The following is a 14,803-nucleotide window of genomic DNA, read 5'->3' as shown; positions in this document are numbered from 1 at the left end:
TAGATTCCATTAGGTTAATTCTATAACTCTGGAAGAGTCACAGATCTTTTGTTCCTCCTATTTCTCATGTGCAAAATGAAGATTATAATACTGTCTGTCTCATAAAATTTAAATAAAATATTGCAGGAAAAATACTTAACACAGTGCCTGCAGAGCATAGAGGATCCTCAACATATTTTAGTACTTAATTCAGCATTACCTTTCTTTGTATCTCTAGTACACACATACGCACACATACACAACGTGTACTGCATTTTATTTATTTGTTTTTCACTATTCCTGATAGAATAATCTTCTCAGGGAAGGTTTCTGATTGAAGATGAGAGAAAAAGATCCATTCCTTCTTTTTATTTCCTTCTGGAGATGCTGTTCTTTGAAATTCAAATAACAAGGTTATTCCAAGGAAGAGGACCGGGGCTGTACACCTGTCTCCAACTGTGCTCAAGAGATCCATGATCTCCAGTGTTAGCACAGATATTAAGTTACTTTGGTCCTGTATTTTAATTCTAGATAATATAAAGTAACTTCCTGCTGAGAATGATACAAGATTTAACACTTTGAGCTATGACTGGACAGCTAGCCCAAGTCAGTCTTATTTATTGTTCAATAACCTGAGGTCATAGAGGGGATAGAGGATTTGATTTCAAGTGGGGAAGAATTCCACTGAAGCTGTTACCTAAAATTTACTTGAAAGCTCAAGACTGGGTTTTAATTTTTCCTTTCCTCTCTTGCTCCATCTCCCTCTCCTTCCTTCCTCCTTTCCTTCCTTTCCTTTCCTTTCCTTTCCTTTCCTTTCCTTTCCTTTCCTTTCCTTTCCTTTCCTTTCCTTTCCTTTCCTTTCCTTTCCTTTCTTTCCTTTCCTTTCCTTTCCTTTCCTTTCCTTTCCTTTCCTTTCCTTTCCTTTCCTTTCCTTTCCTTTCCTTTCCTTTCCTTTCTTTCCTTTCCTTTCCTTTCCTTTCCTTTCCTTTCCTTTCCTTTCCTTTCCTTTCCTTTCCTTTCCTTTCCTTCTTTCCTTTCTTTCCTTTCCTTCTTTCCTTCCTTCCTTTCTTTTGTCCTGTATTTGGCTTTTTTATATTTTACATGGGATGAATCTTATTTCCATTTAGATGACCTGGCAATGTGTTGTTCCCCCAATTCAGTATTGTGACTGGAGTATTCCATATGTTGCTGCTGCTGTTTTCAGGTCTGGTGTGATCTTGTAAATCTGAGTGCTAGGTAGAAGTTCTCCCTGCTGTGGCTTATTCTGTTCCTTTCACCTCATTCTTGAAATCAAAATCTCTAAATATTGGAGGGAATTATTCAAAGTTCTCAATATTTAACAGATTTCTGCCCCCTGTAGATGCTGATACTGGGAAATTCCAGCAGGTTTGCAACCATTCTAGTTGCATGTGATGTTCCTCTGTTTTTTTTTTCCTTGGAATATTGAGTTTTAAAGTTCCCCCATCTCCAGAAGATACAACTCTTTTCTTGTTGTTTGATCCTTTTGACTAATTTTACTAACTTTCACTATTTTTAACTCATTCTATGATACTGCTCAAGAATAAGCAGTGGACTGAATTCATTTGCCATCTTTCTCCAGAAGTTTGCCAGAGAGTATATATTAATATATCAATTAATATATTTATCATAAATAATGAAGAGAGATAAGTTACTATAATTATCCAATAAATGGTTAATGCTAGAAGTACTCTTAGTTAATGGATATATTAAGTCACTCATCTCAAGGTCATTAGTTAGTAGGCAGTAGTACACCTAGAACTTAGCATAGTCTTTTGATGTCTTTTGACTTGACATCATGTCCAAAACACATCTGGAATTTTTATGTATATATGTTCAGGAAAAGATGTTTATGGCTCTGTCATGTATTCACCTGACCAAATGTCAGTTCCATTCTCTTTCTTATTGCAGCTGAAATGATCAGATACATGAAAGAAGTCCAAGGCAGAAATCAAACAGAAATGACAGAATTTATCCTCTTAGGACTCTCAGACAACTCAGATCTACAAATTGTCCTCTTTGGATTGTTTCTGTTTATCTATATGGCAACCATGGTGGGTAATTTGGGGATGATTGTGTTAATTAAATTGACCCCTATCTCCACACCCCCATGTACTTCTTTCTCAGTAGCCTGTCTTTTGTTGATGCATCTTACTCTTCTTCTGTCACTCCTAAGATGCTGGTGAACCTCGTGGCCAAGAATAAAGCCATTTCTTTTAATGGATGTGCTGCTCAGTTCTACTTCTTTGGCTCCTTCTTGGGGACTGAATGCTTTCTGTTGGCCATGGTGGCATATGACCGCTATGCAGCCATTTGGAACCCTCTGCGATACTCAGTTCTCATGTCTGAGAAAATTTGCTTCTTACTAATAGCTACCTCTTTCTTAGCAGGCTTTGGGAATGCAGCCATACACACAGGAATGACTTTCAGATTGTCCTTTTGTGGCTCTAATAGGATCAACCATTTCTACTGTGACACTCCACCCCTGCTCAAACTCTCTTGCTCTGACACTCGCATCAATGGCATTGTGATCATGGCTTTCTCCAGTTTTAATGTCATCAGTTGTGTTATGATTGTTCTCATTTCCTACCTGTGTATCCTCATTGCCATCTTGAGGATGCCTTCTTTAGAAAGCAGACACAAAGCCTTCTCCACCTGTGCCTCCCACCTCATGGCTGTCACCATATTCTTTGGGACAATTCTCTTCATGTACTTGCGCCCCACATCTAGCTATTCAATGGAACAGGACAAGATTGTCTCTGTCTTTTATACAGTAGTAATCCCTATGCTAAATCCCCTCATCTACAGTTTGAAAAATAAGGATGTGAAAGGGGCCTTAAAGAAGATTTTACAGAAACACATACTGTAAAACCATGTTACATATGATCCTGTTATGCAGAAAAAATATGTTTTCATATTAATTTTACTATCTGGTTGCTTTAGCTCTTTGTGTGTTTGTGTGTGTGTGTGTTTATTAAAGCAAATTGGTTAAAATGGGGCAGCCCTCTAAATATTCTGGTGTCTTAAATGTTTATCCATGGGCTTATATGATGAAAAAACATAGTAGGGGAGGTTAGTGGTTAGTAAAGTATCAAAATATTTAGATATGACTGACTGGGTTTAAGTTCCAATTTCAATATTTATCTTTTCTTGATCTGATATTCTATTATCTATTTTATATTATCTATCATCTATCTATCTATCTATCTATCTATCTATCTATCTATCATCTATCTATCTATCATTTATCTATCTATCTACCTATCATCTATCTATCATCTTGGATCTGGGTAAATAGACTCAGACAGATATTTGTATACATGCCAGGAATTGTAGTGGAGAACATTCCCAGGAACAATACCTAGAAGGCTGGAAAGGAATGAGGGAAGCAGAGCTGAGTAGATAGAAGTTGAACAGCGATGAAGTTACAATAGAGTAGTCATGCAATTCCACTTGGAGCTCTGTGGCCAGGATGATCCTTCAGAGATTCCCCAGATTGTGAAAAAAAATAAAGACCAAATGTTTATACTTTCATAATGACCAGTTTTGAAAATGGCTCACCCATTGGACATGGTAATTCCTTTCATCAGGGCCAATTCCCAGAGTGGAACTCAGCTGTGAAGTGTCAGTTGCCATTGCACTTGGAAGCTGAGAAAATAAATGCTTTGACCCCGCAAAACAAATCTGGGTGGTATGAACAGCATCTGTCATAAATAATAACACTACTCTACTCACACAGATGTCAAGAATACCAAACAAGATACAAGAAAGAATCTTATCAGGGCTTCTAATATGGGTACCACAGCAATAATGAGGTATTATTTTACTGATTTTGTAAATTAACTGGAATATTATGAGGGTAGTGAATGTACTTTAACTTTTAACATTTACCCTTCCCAGGGGTAGTTTTTAATAAACATTTACTGAAAGTAAATTATCTATCTGTTGTTCACTGCGGTGGGGCAGGGAATTGTCAATGTAGGAGCAATGGGGAAATGGCCTTCTTCAATGAGATGGCATGTCAAAGGAAGCATTATTTGGAATCAGGTAAATATCTACTCCTTATTGCTTCCCATCCCACTATCCACTGCAGACCCTGAGGGAGAACATCAATGCTTCTCATGCTCCAAGTAAGACCACCTCACCCTCCCCACCAAGGTTTACATCTGAACATCTTTGGAGGTTTCCATAAATTTCACTTCAGAAATTGTATCTGTACTCTACCCAAGCACTGGTTTCTCAAACTACTGGTGTGTTCTCATTTGTTTATAAACATCATCTAGTATCACCTTCTTAATAATTTCTTTGGCTGAAAGTTCCGTCAGTCACCAGCTTATGTCTCTGCTCTCTTTACAATGAATCTTTTCAAAAGAACTACCTCTGGTCTTTGTCCCTACTTCCTCAGATCCCATTACATGTTCCAATTGTATTTCTGTGCCACTTCTCCATTGAACCCAATCTTGTCATGGACACATGAGTGCTTAACATTATTGCCTCTAAAGATTGTTCTTCTATCATACTTGTACTTGGTATATCAAGAGGATTTACCACCAATAATTCCTTCAACTTACCCCAAAACCCACATATTTTTAGGTTTCTGTATGACTTCAATCTTCTGATTTTCCTTTTTCCACTACCACTTCTTCCCAGGTAACTATGATAGCTTTTCTTCTTTCACATGCTAACCTCCAAATCTTGGAGCCAAAGACTTAATCCTCTATATTAGTTTGTGATACATTGGTTCTCCATCTGTACCCACTTCTTACGTGATCTAAGAAGTCTGCAATGATTCCAAAATTCACATGTCTGCCCCTGACCTCTCACTTGAGTTCCAGATTCATACATTGAATTGACAATCTGGCATCTAGGGACTCTGAACACATGAAAGGATTATAAAATTAGCTTTTCCAACTTAATTATCATACTCAAACATCTATAGAATGATCACACCTTTTGTACTATAAGGAGGATCTGTATCTTAGCATCACACCTATGTGTCATTGAGCTTAAAATATCCTTTTCTATGTTAAGCTACAAATTGTGTCTTCTATTATATATTCTTAGTTTATACTTAGAATAAGAAAATAGATACCCTTTATATCTTTACTCAGAATCCATCCAATGATTATTTATAGATATGCAAAACTCTGCATACATTTAATGTATATAATTTGTTGAGTTTGGGCATACAAATACCTCAATAAAACTGGTAAACTGTTAAGAGAAAAACTAGTATGTAACATGTACTGGAGATTTAGCAGGTAAAGAAAATAAGTTTTTGATCTTCTCTAACTTATATTCACATGAGGAAGACTATATTGTCTATTTCAAATGTTCATGCATGAGTGCATAGAATTGTAAAGTGTGTGTGTGTGTGTGTGTGTGTTTGACTTGGGTATGAGTGGTGTTTTGAAGAATAATAAAGCAGGAAATAGAATAGGGAACAGTGGCATCAGAGAAGAGCTTTCTGCGGGAAAAACATTTGAGAAAGGCTTAAATAAAGATAATACCATCTGACTATCTGTGGAAGAGCATTCCAGGTATACTTACAATAAATATAAAGGCTCCGAGGTAAGATTCTCCCTGGTTTCTTCAAGGAATAATAAGGGAACAACATATATATGGACCAATGTGAGCAAATGAAAGAAGGAAATGAATTGCAATCAGGAGGGTGTTTGGGAAGAAGTAACTGATCAGAAAAGCCTGGTAGTTCACAAATCAGTTTTGGGCTTTACTTTTTCCTACCATTCTACAAGAGCCATCCAAGCCTAACTTCAGAATGCAAGCTGCATGAAGGAATGAATAAGATCAATTTTTTTTGGCTACTCTACCAGTATCAAGAATACTTGTATGCTCCATAATACAAGTCCACTAAATCTGTGTTAAATTAATTAATTAATTAATACATTGAGAGCTATATTCTAGTAGAAATGAATAGGGATCACATTGTAAGTGGAATTCTGAAGTTTGAGGCATCAATTCTGTACCATTTAATTCAATGTTATGCTCAGTGGAGTCTCATTATTTCATGGTCTTGAGACTCCATGAAATAATTTTTGTACTTCTCTAAATGCCAATGTTACCCTCCAGTGTATAAGTGGTTCACTGGGGAGAAAGTAGTTCAATTATTTCAGTGGAAAATAAGTGCATGCTTTAATTCTGGATTAGCACATTTCAAGTTTTAGATTTTTAGTGTTTTGCAGTCTCAAGAGAGTCATCACACACTGAATAAAGCTGACTGCTTCAGATTCAGAAGCAGCATTTTCTACTCTGTTGAATTAATCCTGTCTTAATGCTGTCATAGCTGGATCTCTTATGCCACTTCCATCTTCATCATAGCTATAAATTTCACATTGTAAGACAGGAAACTTGTATTCCTCCAAAAAGCAGTAAAGCAAAACTAAACTAATAACCACTATTGGCGAATATTTCTTAAGAACAAAGGTAAGATTATTTAGTTGATCTTAAAGTGTTCAGACATAGAAAGATTCCAAGAGGACCCAAAAAGCATCAAGTAATTAAACATCTCAATTAGGATATGTCTGAAATACTAAATTTAATGTTACCAACTAAACTAATTTGGATTTTGTTTTTAGGCAACAGAGATTTAAGATGACTAATAACAAATGAGAATTTTATACAGACACATATATATGAATGTATATATACATGTTTATCCATGTATATATGTGTGTGTGTGTATGTGCAAAGTAGGGAAATTTAATTAATTTTTTTGTAGCAAGAATTCCATATATAATGTAAGTATGTTTGTATATGTATGTGTAAAGTAGAGCTTTAAAAATTTTAAAATAGTTTTTTTATAGGGTAGGAATTTAGCTGACTTTAAAGATAGATCAGTGAAAGACTGTTACAGTAATCTAGGTGAAAGGTAACGTTGTCTTGGGTCTTGGTAGGAATAGAGACGATAGGAAGTAGTTGATATGGATATTTTGAAGGTAGAACCAACATAATTTCTGATTAACTGGTTATATAGTATATAAGAAAGAGATTAATTTCTTAAATATTTATTTGTTTATTTAATGTCATCTAAGCAAATGAAAGTATAGAGTTGTCATTAACATGAGATAAGGAATGCTATGTTTGGTACAAATTAGGGGAGGGCATGAAGAATTCAGCTTTGGATCATTCTGAGTTGCTATTTGATAGTATTGTGGAGATTGTGAGTAAGCAGTTAAATTAGAAGTCTGAAATTTGGAAAATATGTCAGGGCTAGAGATATAAATTAAGGAGTTTTAAGTATATAGATGATAATTAAATTTACAGAATTGAATAGTCACCAGAGTAGAGTATAAATAGGAAAAAGAGGTAGACCAAGGACTGAGGTACTTCAACCTTAAGAGTCATAGAGAAAAGAAGGAGTAAGCAGAGACTTGAAGGAGTAACCCAATGGTAGGAGGAAAACTTGGAGTCTGGAGTTCTGGAAGATCAGATAAGAAAGTCTTTCAAGGAGTAGTAAGAAGTCAATTCTGTCAAATGTTATTGATAGGTCAAAAGGATGAGGAATGAGAATTGACCACAGAAATTGACAATGTAAAGATCCATGATGCTTTAGTAAAGAGATGTTTCCATGGAGTGCTGGGGTGGAAACCTGATCAGAGTGGACTTGAGAGAAAATAGGAAAAGTAGAACTGTATACAAGCAAAGGTATTCAACTGTATTGTATGTTTTATTGCCAAGATGAATGCAAGGAATTGGATCATAGGAGGTGAAGGCAGTAAGACCAACGGAGGAGGAGAAAAAAGTTGAGAGTTAAGATAGACTATGGATAAATAGGGTCAACCATCAAAGACTTCACACACGTACCACATACACACACACATTAGTTTTAAATAAAATAGTTTACTCTGTTTACTTAATGAATTTTTTTTCACTGCAATAGGAAAATAAAGAGGTTTAATACACATATCCTCAGGGCATTTTAGAGTTAATCTTACTTACAGCAGAGAATGAACTATTTTATCTTCCTGGTATTTTTTTTCTTTATACAATTTATTTCCTTGGTTTCTTTCTTATCCTAGCAAATGAATCATCTATTCTGAGACAAAGATATGAGCAACCATACAACAGTGACTGAATTTATTCTTGTGGGATTCGGGGATCATCCAGAACTACTGTGCCTTCTTTTTATGGTGTTTCTGGTCGTCTATATGATCACTGTATTTGGAAATCTTGGCATGATCATATTAATCAAGATTGACTCACGTCTCCATACTCCAATGTATTTTTTCCTCAGTAATTTATCCCTTGTTGATTTCTGTTATTCTTCTGTCATTGCCCCTAATATGCTAGTGAATTTCTGGGTGGAGAACCCAGTCATTTCATTTAATGGATGTGCCGCTCAATTCTTCTTTTTTGGTTCCTTTGCCGGCATTGAGGGCTTCCTGTTGGCCGTGATGGCTTACGACCGTTATGTGGCCATCTGCAAGCCTCTTCTTTATGCAGTTATTATGTCTCCCCATCTTAATGTCCTTCTGGTGTTGGCCACGTATCTTGCAGGCTTTCTGAATGCTGCCATTCACACTGGCTTCACCTTTCGGCTGTCTTTCTGCCGTTCAAATGTCATCAACCACTTTTTCTGCGACACTCCACCCCTCCTGAAACTCTCTTGCTCTGATACACATATCAATGAAGTTGTCATTTTTGCTTTTGCCAGTTTTAATGAACTGAGCTGCCTCTTGATTATTCTCATTTCTTATCTGTACATACTCATTGCCATTTTGAAGATCCATTCTGCTGAAGGGAGGCACAAAGCCTTTTCCACCTGCGCTTCCCACTTGATGGTGGTTACCATCTTCTTTGGTACAATTCTGTTTATGTATCTGCGCCCCAGCTCCAGCTACTCAATGGACCAAGACAAAGTGGTATCTGTGTTTTATACAGTGGTCATCCCTATGTTAAATCCTCTCATCTATAGTCTGAGAAACAAGGAGGTCAAAGCTTCCTTAGGTAAAATTTTTAAAACAACTTATTTTTACCTCTGTACTTAGAATCAACAAAGTATGGGATTTTAGGACTCTGAGGGAACATAAAAATGACCAAATCAACCTTCATTCACCCTGACTCCGTTTTTTTCATGTCATGAGTTTTGTTGTTGTTTTTGATAGTGGAATTAGACTAAAGGTCTCTGCATCCTGGAGAATATGGTCACTCTGTATAAATTCCACAGAACCTATATGCTTGAAAATAATCAGATATCACATTTCAACTCCCTGTTCAGAGGCATAAAAAGTATAAAGGTAGGTGACATAGAGAGACTGGAGCAGGAGGAATGATTCCATTTTTTTCCCCATTTGATGGTTTCATGATTGAATAGTGGTGTATATAACTGCCAGAGAACAGGTGATTAAGAGTAGGCTGAGTCAGAACTTGTCCAGAGGACCCAAAAGGCTTAGAGACTGCTTCTTAGCCCCAGTGAACCAGAAAAAAAATCAGAACTTAATCCTGACAGAGATGCTGGAATAAAATATTTCTTTTTTTTTTAAAGAATTATTTATTTTTAGAGAGTGAGTGAGAGACACCATGAGTGCAAGCACATGAATGGGAGGGGCAAAGGGACAGGGAGAGAGGATCTCAGGGGACTCAACACTGAGCATGGAGCTGATGCAGGGCTCAATCACCTGACCCTGTGAATACAACCTGAGCTGAAACGAAGGGTTGGATGCTTAACTCACTGAGCCACCCAGGCCCCCTCAGAGTCAAACATTTCTAATCTGGACAAGTAATCTTGATGTGAGGGAATAATGGGAACAAACCACAAGGTAAATATAGGGGGTATCACAGAACAAGAACACCAAGGCTCCATAGAATGGAGGTTTCTGAGCTTAGAAAAGAGGTATTCTTTATAATTCCTGTAGATAAAGTATCATGTGTTTGATTTTTAAATGAGTAAGAAGTTTAAGCTTAAAGAGCCAGGGCAAGATAAGTAAGTTTTCCCTTATACCTTAGCAAATAACCATACATATCTATTTTACTGCTGGCTGCAATTTCACTGGGGCATGTTTAAAGCTTTAAGTTGGTTTGACTGGTATTTTCTTGATGGAATATCTCCCCAGTAGGACTGGATTTTCTTCACAGTGACCATTGACATGTAAGCAGGTAGTGCTTTAAACTGTTTGGAACTGGGTAAAGTATACTAAGTGTGACGCTAGTATATTTCATGGAAAGACTGTCATAATAATAGAAAAGTAGCCATTTAAAAGAGACTAAAAACTCATTTTGCTTTCATTATAGCTTAGAGTTTTTGATAAGAAATTGAATCCAAATCTTATCATTTTATCTTCCTTTATTCTTCATTTCAGATGCTGCATATCAAAAACACATTTTTCTGTCTTATTCAATGGTTTCCTCTTATCATTCTTTTTCTGGAGAGCTCTTCATATTTCAAGACAGCATAAATATTACCTCCTTTATGATTGCCCTGATCCTCCATCTTTCTTTCCAAGGTACATATTTAAACATGCCTATTCCAGTGATTCTATAAATATTGCAGCTTTAATCAAGTTGTTTGTTAGAGAAGCTAATTATAAAAATACAGTGTAATATACATAAACTAGGGGCACCTGGGTAGTTCAGTTGGCTAACCTACCAACTCTTGGTTTTGGCTCAGGTTATGATCTCAGGGTCATGAAATTGAGACCTACATCAGGCTCCACACTCAGCAGGGAGTCTGCTTGAGGATTCTCTCTCCCTCTGCCCCTCCTTCTATTTGCTCTTGCTCTCAAATAAATAAATAAATATTAAAAAAATACATAGATTAAGACATCCTTAAGAAAAGAAACCTCTTTATGTCAACCTGGACATCTCCATGCCTTTATAAGCAGGCCATTACTAAAAGTTTTAAAATTAAGAAAGAAATCATTCCAATTGAAGGCATAGGGTGATGAAAGACAAAATATTGCCTCTGGCACCTGGAACTAAAAGTTGTCAAGAATCATTATTTCAGAAAGTTAATGTTAGAAAGGAAGTTCTTTGGTAGCTGGTTGGATGCTTTGTTGGATAATGTTTTATTTGTCTTGCCTTCTTTGAAATTAAACATTTTAATAAACATGATATTTCAGTATCCTACGTCTTTCGTATTGCATAAAGTAAATGTGATTTCAATATAGCAATAGAATATCCAGTGAAGGAACACAAGTTAATTCAAACCATCGTAGGCTTGGAGTTCTTAGTGCCATGAAGTCTTTCACAGTCTCTTTTTCTTTCTCTTTCTCTGTCTTTCATTTCCTCTCTCATATTATAAATTCATTCATTCTGTTTCATAGACTTTTCACCTGGCAGCCTCAATTTTACATACTTTTGGGACAATTGCATTAGAGGCAAGTCTGCATCTCTTTAGAAAGGACAGCATTACCTAAAAAGTCTCAGGTATTCATCATGTATATGGTTGTGGGGTATGTATGTATTTGTGTATTTGGGTGTATGTCGGTGGTGAGGGTGGAGTCATGAAATACCAGAAGAAATCTTGCTTTATAATAGCTACTGCAGTCCACTATACATTTGCTTAGTAAAATTAAATTCCTTGCCTGCTCACTGCTCACTTATGGACTCTTAGTTTAGACACTGGCACTTTATGCTGTTTACAACTCAACAGGAATGTTAAAACCAGTGCTAACTTTATAAGTAGATGGGTTAGATTTTTTCCCACATGATACAATTTGTGGATTCTTACATATTTTCGACCCTGCCTATCACAGCATGTAGAATTCTGCTTATAGAAAAATACAAGTGTGTGCAGTGTTTTTAAAAGCACACTGCACTGCAATGCTGAACAGCATTGTTATATTGAAAGTGATTTGAGCTTCTTTTTCTCATAATGAAATGATCAGGGTCCCCTCAATAACAGTACTAAAGTTGCTACATTTTGGCTTTCCTAGCCTGTCATGCCTACTTATTCTAATATATTTAAAGATAGATACCAGAAGTCAGAGGCTTCTTAGTATGTTTATGATAGTTAGACACAAATATTTGGATTAGACTTGCAGCCAGGCTCTCCTTCTAGGGTACAGGATCAAGAAAAAAAAAAAAAAAACAACTACTAGCCACAAGGTAGTACAGAAGTATGACTTTTAGGCTAACTCTTGTAAAATGCAGCTCTTGCTCTTTTGGTTTTTCCATAGTTCCTAGATTTGAGGGTTTCATGTGTATTTTCCTTTCTGGTTTTGTTAGATTGCCCAACACATAAATATCATCTTTCTTTATTATACTAATCATTCAATGTACTTGATTCTCTAAGAATATGGGATTTGTGATGACAGGATTTTGAGAAGTAAATGGTCCCAGCAGGCTGTGTAAAAACTCTTTGGGCCTCTATTGTGTAGAGAAATCCCAGAAGTAGTTGCCTTGACGACCCTTATTCACTACTAAGAGTTCTTCATTTAGCTACTTCTCCTCCTTCTCTCCTTTTCATCCCCACACACCCCTTTTCCTCCCAGGCTTCAGTGACAATAGAGAAATAAAGACAAGAGAAGAATGAATAGATAAACCGGAGAGCTTTCTGGGTTCTACTCTTGATGTCATTGTTTAAAAAATTTCTAGTAAAGACCAGGTTTGAGGGAAACTTTACCTCTCAGTGCTTAAACTTTTTGCTCTGCATGTTAATCTATAGTATATAATCTATAATATAAAAGAGCCCTTATAACATAGTACCGTAGAAATAACAGTAAATCATTTGATATGTTTTACTCTGAAGAAAGCAAAATTTACCATTAAGTCATATTTAGGAAGGTAAATTTACTCCTTATAAAGTGCAGAAATTTTAAATGTAAAGCTCAATGCAGTCTGACTAATGTGCATAGCCAGGTAATCTCAATTCCAGTTTTCAAGATTACTATGTAACTAAGGAGAGGATGTGGGAATAGAGCAAGTAGAATGTGCCACAAAGCTCACCATTCTTAGCAGAATTCCCTGCCATTTTTATGGAATAAACACTCTCAGGATTGCTGTAAGCTTTGCTTAATTTAAGTTTTGCTTAAAACTTCTGAAAAAGTTGACTTAGATACCTTTTGCCAGTGTTCTTGGAGGAGCAGTTTTGAGGAGGTCACTACTCTACCATTCAGGAAGTTAATACCTCCCCCCATAATGTTTCTGAGATTCATTTATGTGTACGACTAGTATGTTCATTTTTATTTCCGTAATATGGACATACCACAATCTATGCATCTGCCAGTATATATTTGAGTTTCTTGAAGGACATGTGTCTTCTTTTGTCTTGGATAAATGCTTAAGAGTAGAATTGCTGGGTCATAGTTTTGTAAGAAGGTATAACTTTCTAGGAAATTTTATAAGAAATATAAACTGGTTATTTCTTATAAAATTTGTAAAATTTTATAAACTTATAAAACTTCTAAAGTCGTTAAAAACTATTTTACATTCCATCAAGTGGTATATTATGAGAATTCTGGTTGTTTCCTTTTGTCACAATCGGCTAAGTTCTTGCTGTGGAGGTTGGGTATGAAGTGTTATCCTGTGGTAGTTATAATTTACATTTCTTTGACAATTACGGATATTGAAATGATTTTCATGTGGTTTTTGGCCATTCTTGTATCTTCTTTTATGAAGTGTCTCTTACATTTTGTTGTTTCATTTTGATCAGTAAGTTATGGAAGATCTTTATGTATTCTGAATGCAAGTCTTTGTCAGAATTACTCTATATGAATATTTTTTCTAGTCTGTGACTCACCTTTTCATTATTTTAACATTATTTTTGAAGAGTGCATGTTTTGAAATTTGGTCACATAATTTTTACAGATACATTGTCATGTAAGGACTTCTCTTTCATACTAGGGGTGAAAGTGGTTCAGTTAATAGTATTAAAAACTAATACCTGTGATCGCACATACACACAAAAAAAGAAATTTGTTCACATAAAGTTTATATATTTGTTTCACAATGAATGATTTTTCTGTACACCCTGAGAAACTTTTGGTCAATTTTTGGTCAATTTTTTAAAATCATGAAGACATTCTTTTATTTTTGCCCCTAGAGGACTTGTAGATTTAGTGTTTACATTTAGTCCTGTGATCCATACATGTTAGTATTGGAATTTTGGGGTATGATGTTGTAGTGAGCAAAATGGAAACTCTCATGTGAAGCAGGAGCCTTTGTAAAGCAGGGGCCTATGTCAAACAATGATGCAAGCAACTAAAGGTACTGCAGCTAGATGACACAGCCTGGACCAGCATCAGCTGACACCCCAAGAACTGATAATGAGCAGAACCAGAGGAGGTCTGTGGGGACCTGAAGCTGATTAAATTCTTTTAAAAAAGAGTGGATTTGGGCAGCTAACTGTCAGATCTTCAGACGTGACCTCTCTGAAGGAGCACTTAAAAAAGGCAGCTACTACAGAAGGTTCTGCCCAACTGATCTCCAAACAGATCTGAAATCCTCCCTTGCTTGAACAGAATAGTCAGGAAGTGCCCAGAGCTGACCCGGACCACACTAAGACTCACAGACTGATCTCACGTTTGGTTCTAGCCAACTTCCTACACTCTTCTGTTATCTTGTATGTTTTGTGGTTTGTCTGTTCTGTGTGCTGTGTAAGAAGCCAAGTGTAACCATGGGGAAATGTTATTGAATTTGGTCTCTGAACCTGCTTTATAATTGTTACTTAACTTTGCTTTATGATTAAATAAACCTGACATTGTGGAAAGACACAAATCGTGTGTGTGCCTTCATAGCATGCTCATGACAGATGTGATACACAGCTTGAAGTTAAATTTTTCTAGAGATTAATTTTCCAGTGGCATTCCCCTTCGCTATAACTCTGTAACTTTGTTTAAAGATCCAC

The 14,803-nt window shown here is 36.1% G+C and overlaps 2 protein-coding genes across 2 annotated transcripts; both read left to right on the top strand.

Moving 5' to 3' along the window:
- The first annotated feature begins 1,913 nt into the window (after positions 1 to 1,913).
- On the top strand, positions 1,914 to 2,866 carry LOC112930570 (olfactory receptor 5AP2). The gene is given in 2 exon segments (XM_026012913.2): positions 1,914 to 2,082; positions 2,085 to 2,866. Coding segments are annotated over 2 exon segments (951 nt in total).
- A 5,200-nt stretch (positions 2,867 to 8,066) lies between these two features.
- On the top strand, positions 8,067 to 12,490 carry LOC112930496 (olfactory receptor 5AP2-like). Its single transcript, XM_026012850.2, has 2 exons — positions 8,067 to 8,964; positions 12,483 to 12,490. The coding sequence occupies exons 1-2, from the start codon at positions 8,067 to 8,069 to the stop codon at positions 12,488 to 12,490; spliced, it is 906 nt and encodes a 301-aa protein (XP_025868635.2).
- Positions 12,491 to 14,803: the final 2,313 nt, after the last annotated feature.

This window comes from Vulpes vulpes, chromosome 5 (assembly GCF_048418805.1).
Source record: "Vulpes vulpes isolate BD-2025 chromosome 5, VulVul3, whole genome shotgun sequence".
Taxonomy (NCBI): Eukaryota; Metazoa; Chordata; class Mammalia; order Carnivora; family Canidae; genus Vulpes; species Vulpes vulpes.
The sequence above is the reverse complement of the archived record's forward strand: the minus strand, read 5'-3'. Positions and strand labels throughout refer to the sequence as shown.

What these genes read in the sequence shown, in the direction of transcription:
- LOC112930496 (XM_026012850.2), top strand. Translation starts at nt 8,067, where the DNA reads ATGAGCAACCATACAACAGTGACTGAATTTATTCTTGTGGGATTCGGG.